Source organism: Cynocephalus volans, chromosome 4 (assembly GCF_027409185.1).
Source record: "Cynocephalus volans isolate mCynVol1 chromosome 4, mCynVol1.pri, whole genome shotgun sequence".
Lineage (NCBI taxonomy): Eukaryota > Metazoa > Chordata > Mammalia > Dermoptera > Cynocephalidae > Cynocephalus > Cynocephalus volans.
Window position 1 is genome coordinate 106,507,228 of NC_084463.1, and position 10,024 is coordinate 106,517,251.

At 44.9% G+C, this 10,024-nt stretch overlaps 1 protein-coding gene across 1 annotated transcript; it reads left to right on the forward strand.

Moving 5' to 3' along the window:
* Positions 1-5,009: 5,009 nt before the first annotated feature.
* Positions 5,010-9,837, forward strand: C4H11orf42 (chromosome 4 C11orf42 homolog). Its single transcript, XM_063092596.1, has 3 exons — positions 5,010-5,081; positions 8,638-9,436; positions 9,707-9,837. The coding sequence occupies exons 1-3, from the start codon at positions 5,010-5,012 to the stop codon at positions 9,835-9,837; spliced, it is 1,002 nt and encodes a 333-aa protein (XP_062948666.1).
* Positions 9,838-10,024: the final 187 nt, after the last annotated feature.

Genomic DNA, 10,024 nt, shown 5'->3' on the forward strand with positions numbered 1-10,024 from the left:
TGAACAGTGATTACAATGGAGACTAGGAGTGCAGGAGGTGGGACACTCGGAGGAGAGTCTGGGGTCTGGATGTGTGTCATCTCACCAACTGCACATGATCATGATAATCACTCAACAGGTATTTGCTGTGAAGCCCCTACTATGTGCACCACTGGCATCTGTAGACTTTGGCCTAGCCATGCATCCTGCTTGGGAGGAGGCAGGAGGCAGGGGGCTACACATTACCATGCAGGGAAAATAAGAAAGATCAGGAAACTAGTATGGGATCCCAATAAACAAGATCTAACTTAAAGAACAGTCCTTTTCTGCCCCACCTCCATCATTTCAATCTAAGTCTTCCCATGTTCCCATACAAAAGCTCCTCTACAGATCCCATACTTGGAGGAAGTGATTGGCACTGCTAAAGAGTTATACTGCCTCTGGAGGAAAGTGCTTGGGTACTTGTCTGGGATCACAGCCCTCTCTATTCCTGGAGCCAAATTGTTTTCAGCCCATTCTCAGGGAAGGAGTTAATGTGCCCAGTGGTCCCAATTTGGCCAGAACACTGGTTTTTAAGACATTCCCAATTCAGACAGTGCTCTTGGTCTCATGTGTAATCACTACTTCTGCTTCTCCCCACTCTCACCAAAGCCCCAAGAATTAACAGCTGGAATTTCTCTCCCTAAGCCTGCAGCTTCAGGGACCAGGGGTCTAACTGAAAGAAATTTCGATATACAAAAAAATCATTTTAACTACATCACCTGTTTGCCTGAAGTCGAGTCACTATTGTCTCTTGTCAGTTTGCCCTTTTGTGCACCCTCAACCAAGAACGTAAAGTCCTAAAATCCCCAAATAAAATCCTCATCAGCACCCTCATTTGTCCTGGCCAACATCACTAGAAGCACATAATGTCAGTGCAATATGATAAAATAATATTTCACACTACTGCAGTTTACAGAGCATAGATATTAAAGGGGAAGTGTCGTGGTGTTGCTCAACAGGGGATTCATTTTCAGTTAAGACTCCATTCTGGAAGAAATACTGCATAACAAGTCTTTCACGCCAGCATGGAGTTTAGAATGAGTATAATCTCAGACAGAAAGCAGGGAGTCACTGTTATAAGATCTGAAAAAGCTGCAGGCTGCAGATGCAGACCCAAGCTCTCCAGAAAAAAACTATCATAACCACAGGTATTGGAGTTAACCAAAAAGCCACTGAAGCCAGGAGCAACCCAGCCCACTCGGCACAGATAGCTGGACCAAGCACCGTGGGGACACACAGAAGAGAAGCTGCAGAACAGAAAAAGCAGATGATGCCATCTCCAGGGCCACATGGGATTTCACCGGGTCTTCATTAAAAAGGAACTGAAGAGATAGCCCAGAAGCTCTGCTTGGTTTTTAGAGGCATCGTCACACTGAATCCAAGTGGATGGGGCGGGGGGAAATCTACATCAACCTAAGTATAGGCTCAGTCATTCTCAAGAATAAATGTTCTTCATAAAATTCTGAGTTTAAAAGCCCTCCAGGCAATGATCTTGTGGATAATTGTGACAAAATTCTAATCCTAATGGGTCACGAGTCTTTAAGATGTTCATATCCTTCCCTTAGTGACTCTCCTTTAATAAGTCTATCCTGAAAAAATAATCAAGATGCGAACAAACATGTATGCAGTAAGATATTTATTACAATGTAATAAAGCAATATATTATAAAGAAATGTATGTATGATAATCCTGGGTCACAAAAACATACACACACATTTTTTGTCTTTCCCCTCCATTAATGAAAAGTGAAATCATATGCAGCCAATCTTCATAAGCAATGAATTCTGCCCGCACACCCTCACCATAAGAAAACTCTCTTCTAAGGCAACTTCAATCCTCGTTGTGCACAAACCCCCAAGGTAGCTGGTTCCAAAGCTGTATGTTGTCCATTGTAAGAATTTTCTTCCTTCAAGCCAAAAATCCACCCCTTTGGACACCGGCATTTTCTTCCAGATTGAGAATGAATACATACCTACCATGTGATATGTTTAGAAAGCTTTACAGGCACTCTCTTGTTCCTCGTAACAACCTGAGAAGAATTAATTATAAGCCCACAATCCCTTATCTACATTTCCAAAATAAAAAATCTCTGAAGAAACAATAGAAACAATATTTTTTTTCATAACTTTGTCCCAAAACCTGACCTCAACATCATGACCCTATTTATAGTCTTTATTTAGCTCATTTAGCGTGAATATTCATAAATTTAACTGTGGAGATGTTGATGTGTTTGACTACAGGGTGCTGTCCTGAATTCCAGTGGGGTACTCCTTAACATATGATATATGTACTATATTCCCTTTCTATAATAAGAAAAATTCTAAATTCCAAAACATATCTGTCCGAAAAAGTTTCAAATAAGGTGTTAGGGACTTGCACAGCTTTCCCTGAAGCCTGAGAGAAGAGAATAGACTTGTTAGGGCTCTTTACCTTATCATTCTAAAGTCTTTGTTGTCAACACTATTCTACACTGCCCTAGAGGTTCATGCAGAGAACAGCATGTTCTCTGGATAAACAGACCCATCTGCTTGTTGCCCTCATGCTTTCCACTCAGGTCATTCTCAGATATTCCACAGATGATATGTGCCTCTTTCCCAGGGAGACCCAAGACTGTGCAACAATGGAGGCAAACCCCATGAGCAGGATATGGCCCAAACAGCCCAGCCCTGGAGCTCACCAGGTTCATCCAGGACTCAGCTATCATCTGTTTTCCTTTAGTAATTTTCAGTCTCAAATTCTATGAGCCAAAAGGAAAGACAGACTTACTTAATGTCAGGGTGGAGCAATATAGAATTTAGGGAGCCTAGAGAATCACAGTACTCAATCAGCAAGAGAAAAGACAGAAGGTATGGGCTTCTGGCTGAATTCATCAGTACCCAGTTTTCCCTCTGAGCTCCTCTCCATGAACAAAAATCCTAAAGAGATCCTGCTCATCCTACTTCACCAACAGCCCACCACCCCTACGCCTACCTCAACCACCCCCTTCTCATTCTGGAATCCCCTCAGGATTTGAATGTGCATCACTCTCTGTCTCTGTTTATCAGTCATTCTCATTGTCTATGTACCTCTGCATCTCTCTCTGCACTGTCAGTTTTACCCCATGTCTATGTCTCTTGTCTTTGTGTATATCTCTCTCTTACACTGCCTCTACCTCACTCAGAGATCCTTCCTATAGAGAACAGAGGTGCCAACTATACTACACCAGGTGACTTCTTGTCAACCATAATAAAAAACATGCTAAAGTGACATAAGGAAGAAGGAATACGGTTTCACTTGTCATAATGAGAAATTTGGGGTTTCTGATCTGGTCCACTGTGGCTCCTCTCATCCTGCCCATTTCCTTTTCACTAGGCCACTTTGTACTTTCCATCTAGCAAGCAGCCCTCCCAGAACACACTAGAGCGAACAGAAGGAACATGTTGGTCTCTCCCTTCACCAAAAATAAATATTGTTTAATGGCTAAAGCTGGAATCAAATGGACTTTGACTTGAATCCCAGATCCTCTATTAACTCATTGTCTGTCTTGGGCTAATTATTTAACTTCCCTGAACCCATTTTTTATGTGTAAAATGGCATAAAAACAGTACCTTACTTTGAGAAGTTACTAAAGGGTTTAACTAAGATAATGCACTCACAGTGTTTGGCACAGCCCCTAGCACAGAAGAGCTCAACACATATTTGATATTAATTCCTCTCCTGGAAAACAGGATTACACCCACTGTCAAACCATTGCTCAAAGTCCAGGCACCCACATCCTTAGTTCTAAGGACACCTGCCCTCCCCTGAGGCCAGTTATATATCTCCTTTAAGAAACTTTTCTTGACAACACTCTCTCACCACTGTAGGACCCTTTCCTTTGTCCCCACACTCATACCACCTCAGCCAGCTCAGATGATAACCAACATTGTGGGACAGCTCTACACAATGGGCTGGGCCAGAGGAGGATACCCCCTACACACAAAGATCTTCCTGGACACAAAGGAGAATCTCCATAGAGACTCAGAGAGGGGACTCCTTAGACAGGCAGGGAGTGGGAAAATAGCTACTGAAAAGACTCTCTAGAGTGGTTCTTCAAAGAACACAAGGGGAGATAATCCATACATAAGAGCTGGAGTGAGAGAGTAGCTACTAGATACAAATCGGCATTGGACAGGGTATAGAGCATGAAGAAAATTTCCTCAAATCTACCTGGGTAATTCTGGTTTCCTGAAAATTCTCTCCACTTACTAAGGCAACATTATCCCAATTAGATTCTTACCCTCTACATTGTCACTGCTCAGTCATGGCACCTTCCTACACACAAACCTAGTTTTCATTGCAATTGTAACCCACCTATTAATAATGGGTTTCAACCTAGACTGCACATTAAAATTGCCTGAGGAGCTCTTAGAAATTGTGATGCCCAGGCACACTCCAGGCCAATTAAATCAGAACCTCTGGAGATAGGATATAGGCATCAGTAATTTTTAAAGCTCCCAGGTAACGTCAAAGTGAAGCCAAGGTGGCGAACCACTGCTTAGTTCTCAGCATAAGCCCTGATCTATACTTCTCCCATGTCCTTCAGGACCCAGGTTCAACCTCACAAAGAAGTTACCTGCAGCTAATAAGACAGCAAATTATTTCAGAGAGGCTGCTGAAGGGAGGAGAGTCCTAATCCTGTTTCCTCAAAGAACTCACACCAAGAACTACACACACACACACACACACACACACACACACACACTCTTACAAATGCACCCTAACAGATACCTGCACTTTCCTCCCCTAAACCAGAAGGATGGATAGGTGACTCAAGAGTATAAACTACAGGCTGTGGTGAGGCTAAGAAAGTTACTGTCCTCTCCCAACCCAAGGGTCCATCACCTAACAGGACCTCTATGACCTCATGCTGCAGTAGGTCAGAGTCCAAGGCCTGGGCACTCACCTCCCTGGGCAGCTTGGGGTTCCTGCAGCAGCCACTGCCCTGCCCAATCCTTCCCACACCCACCATGTTGGCTGGTACCCCCCACCTGCTGACACTGGATGAAGCTGATGCCACCTGGACCCTCATCAAGGATAAGGTAAGTAAAGGAGGCTAAAGAGGAAGTAATAAAGTGTGACCTGGATGGGTCTGAGCAGCTTGTGAGTAGGAAGAGGTAGGAAGCCTAAAGACAATAACTAACATTTACTCAGTGCGTGCTTATGTGCTAGGCACTTCGGTAAAGTGCTTTGCAAAAATTGTCCCATTTAATCACAATTCCAAAATTAGTAAGAAAGGTTCCTTGAAAAGCAATGTATAAGGAGCTTTGAGAGCAGAGAGGAGAAGCACTAAGCAGGGATAGGACAAAGGAAGTCACAAAAGCTTCCTGGAGAGTGTGACATTCTAGCTAACAAGTAGGAGTTATTCATACAAAGAGGGAAAGGAGGACTTGACACATAAAAGGTGCTTAATAAACACCTTAATGAGTTAATGAACAGATGGGTGGGTCAGTGAATAGCATATTTATTAAAGGTAAAGCATATGGAAAAGCCAGGAGTGGAAAAAGAAAAATGCATATTTGTGAACTGCAAATAGTCCTCTAGAGCAGAGTTCAAAGGAGTAGTGATGAAAATGAGGCCACAGAAGTACAGGGGTGGACCACAAAAGACCCTTTAAGTTTTCTGTACAGCCTAGACATTACCTCCAAGCCCCTCACAGTTATCTCCTCCCCTTCACTTCCACAGAGTGAGAAATTTAGGTTGTGAGCCAAATACAAAGATTTCAAGGAGCAGAGAGATCTCAGATGTATCTGGTTTGCAAGTGTCCAACAAATCTCACCAAACCACTTGTCAGCTACAGGCTAAATGGCAGTAAATTTCTCAGATTAGACAATTTAGGGATCAGGTTCTGGCTATGTAATTTAAAGGAAAGTGAATTTAAGGCACTCATATAAGGCAGCCCACCAAGCTTAAACAACCATCTTAAAGCAGTGCCCCACAAGACTCAAAGCAGCCTTCAAGGCATGTAGATCCCATTCTAGATGGGGTAGCTGCTCACCACAAAGGCCAGCTTCCCAAGGAAGCAGAAACAGGAGAGCCAAGGTCTTCCCAAGTATTAGAAGAACTGGTTTCAGCAGTGTAGAAGGTTGGTCCTGGACTACATCAATAAGAATTAGGGTGAAAGTTAATGGGGTCTTCCACTATTAGAAAGCTACACCATCTCTAAGTATAAAAAAAACTCACTATCCTGTTTGAATGGAAAACTGTCAGGAAAATCAGGATAGAGATATGTAGGATAAATCACTAGTGGTATGTGGCACCTTCAAGGGACACCTCTGAATGACCTCGTTTCCTGACTCCAGAACTGCTGACAGTTTATTGAGCACTTTGTAAAACATTTGGCTAAACAGAATGTGGCTCAAGAGCTCCCCAGTCAGAATTCAAAGCAACCAAGTTATATCTAGAGAGACAATCTTCCACCATCACTTTCTTAGACTGCCCCCGGGAAACCTAAATTTTCAAGCATCTAAGGTCCATAGAATTTCCACCCAGAAGCAGAAACTTAGTAGGTCTCAGATGGTGACTCTACCAAGAACACAGTCACGCTAGCAAAGAACTGAGTTACTGAGCTCCTTACTTTTCCTATTTTAGGATAACCACTGGAGGGCCCAATAAAACTCCATGGCAAATTAATGCCTATATGCTGTGGAAGAGCCTTCAGCTAAACCAGAGATTCACCTTTTTTTTTTTTAAGCAGAAACTTGGACAATGAGCATCAGGTATTTTAAATGTCACACTCCTGTTGAGGGACCTCTCCTGAAGACACTCCCATTTGTCTTATTTGTGCAGAATCCTAGACATCAAAGGAGCAGCTAGGGTGGGATTATGAAGTTATGCTTGATAATTATGTTTTCACTGTCATGGGGCAAAAGCATTCTACCCAAAAATGCCAACCAACCAGTGCTCTGCTTTCACCCCTGGAAACATAACTGGCCCTTCTCAGAGCCCTGTTCTTCAGCCTGATGTCCGCACCCAAAAAGAAACTGTTTCGTGTCTCAGTGAAGCAAAGAAGTAATGATGGGAAATTCCTCCATACAGATCAAGAAAGAACATCAGTTATTTCCTTGGCCAGCTGACAAAAGATGGTAGTCTTCAAACTACCACACTTGGTCCAAAGTACAGATATAACTCCATCAGTTAACTACCCTATTATGCTAGGGGGTAGTACTTCCAAAACAGCTTTTTGTAGCAAAAAGCAGACCATCCTTAAGGGATCATTGATGAATTCTACGAAGAAGGCCAGCAAAGTGGGCAATGTCATCAGTAGGGAGACAGACATGTGGGATTTGGGGGCTAGAAGTAGGGAGTAGCATACAGCACTTCAAGCATGGGGCTCAAATATGAAAGAGACCTAAAGAAGGGCTTTTTTGTGTACCCCTACTCCCTAGCAGAACAGAGGGACAGAAGTCTCAGCCAACAAAATGCTGAATGAGTCAAGATTACTAGGGAGGATCTTAAAGGGTTTCCAGTTGGTCATGAAGTAAACTTTCCAGAACTGGATTACCAAGCCCAAAAAGGCCAAGACAAAAAGGGGAAAACCAAGGAGAACTGGAATCCCTAACAGCATATCAGAACTAGCATTACCAAGATGAGGCCTCAAATTCCCTAAAAGAACTATCTCCTGCAGCTAGAGCAGAAGGCATATACTAAAAGGTAACAGACACAGTGTTAAGAATGAACATTCCAAACCCATTTCCTTGTGCCCATTCCTGGTTAATGACATCGCTCATATAACAAATTACCTAGGAATGATCCTTGAAGATTCCTTTTCCCACACCCCTTAAGTGACCAACTTCTACTAATTCTATAACCTAAATATCTCTAATATCTTTCCCCATTATTTTAGTTCAGGGCCTCATCATGTCTTGCCTGGAGTGTTATAATACTCTTAGTTGATCTCTCTCTCCTTACTTTATGCCTTTACATTAAAAACTAGCTTTCTAAAATATCTATCTGACTCTGTCCCTCCCACCCAAAGCCCTTCAAGTGGCTTCCCATTGCCCTCAGGACAAAGTTCCAGTCACTCAGCATATACACAAAGGCCTTTCATAGTCTAGTTCCTGAGTGCCTTTCCCTCTTTATACAGTTCATGTAAGTGATATGAAATTGTATGTTCCTAAATGTGCCACTCTTGGTTTATAAGGTCAGGTTTTTACACTGACTCTCCCCTCTGCCTAGATTGACCATTCTCCTACCTGGCTAATTCCTTCAAAGCTCAAGCATTACCACCAAGAAACTTTATTTGATCCTTTCTATTAAAAATAGGCTGTCAAATCTCTTGTCTCCTTCATACCTTGCTCTCTGTTATTTTACTTAGCTGACTACTATACATTTTTGTCTCCTCCATTAGACTGAACTATATTAGGATAAGGATAAAGTCTCATTCTTTTATGTATTCCCAGTCTCTGGCATAGGCTGGCACATAGCAGACATTCAAGGTTTTACCACAGGGGAGAACTAGGAGATAAGCGGGAGGTATAAGTCCTAGTACACTGTAGAGATGCAATTTAACAGTGAATGGTGGGACGGTCAATCTAGAATAGAATACGTTAATACCGGACTAAATCAGTCCCTGACCTATAAACTGGCCACTTGCAGGTCATCGAGGAGCGCTTTGGGTCCAAAATCGTGGCAGTACCTTTCCTCTCGGATGCACCCTGCTATGACCTACTGGGTGTGCTAGTGAAACAGGCACGCCTAGCCCACACCCGCCTAGCTTTGCCAGGTCGACAGGGCCGGAGGGCACTGAAACCAGTGGGGCCACTACCAAACCTCCTGGAGCAGTCAGGGTCTGATGGTGCCTTTGCCCACTGCACTCGAGAATACTCACCAAATGGCCAAGCAGAGATAGCCTATGAAGAGATGCGACTGTTGGATGGTCAGCCCTGCCGGATCTGCCTACATATGGGTGGTCTGCGCAAGAAGGTAGCCTTCCTGTTGCTGCCACCAGGGCAGGTGAGCCTACAGCAGACTCTTCCCTGGCTCCGAAGCACCCACAGCATCTACGTCATCTACCAGGTCTTCTCCTGCTCCTGGCTGCAGCTGGAGCTGTTGCCTACAGCCCGTGAGCCTCAGCTGCTCCGATTACAGCGGTCGTTGCCTGTTGCTTTCTCCTGCCTCAAGTTTTCACTGCAGCCCAAGGGTGTAGTAGGACCACAGAAGCCTCTAACCAAGGACCCATTGCCCCATGGGGTCAACTGGGTCAGACCCAACCTCAGCATCGTGCCACCTCTGGACCCCACATCAGAACCTGCCAATGGCCCCGAAGTTGCTGATGTGCCCCCACCTGTCCCAGCCCCAGCTACGCCACCTCCACAGGAAGGGCCAGACGGTAGACCCACCAGATTCTCCTACAAGGGCCGAAACCCCTTCCGGAGGGGGCCCCGGATGCTGTCAGGTACTGCTAGAGAAATGAAGATGAGAGGGATGAGAGGGACAAAGTACGGGAGGCAGAGGGCATGGGGAGGATAGCCCAGGAATGTGTGGGGCACCCACAACTCTGCACAGAACTCTGGTGAGGGGGATGGAGTGAGGGAGCCAGGGGAGGCCGAGATGGAAGCATGGTCCTGGTGAAGAGGGTGGGAATAGCAGAGGACCAGAGGAAGGGACTGGGGAGGCAGAAAGACCAGGGCATGAGTTAAGCTGTGACTATCCCCAACCCTAGCAGAGAACTGGCTCTTCAGTCCCCGCAGCCCCCCACCAGGATCCCAGGGTGGGGACCCCGGGGAGCCCGACCGGCACTCCATGTCCCTGCCCCTGCTGCAGGGTCTGTCCTCGGAGTTCGACAGCGACAACTGAAGCTGAGGCAAGAAACGCAGGGGGCAAGGCCCCCAAGATCTGTCACAGGGATACTGGTCCCCAATAAACATCAGCTGCTGCTCCCCCAAACCATCCTAGGCCCATTTGGCTTCTTCCTACTGGGGTCCAGAGAAGGGGGAGTCTCCACTTTCTCCCTAGGCTTCAAGTCCCCTCACCCTCTAAGGAC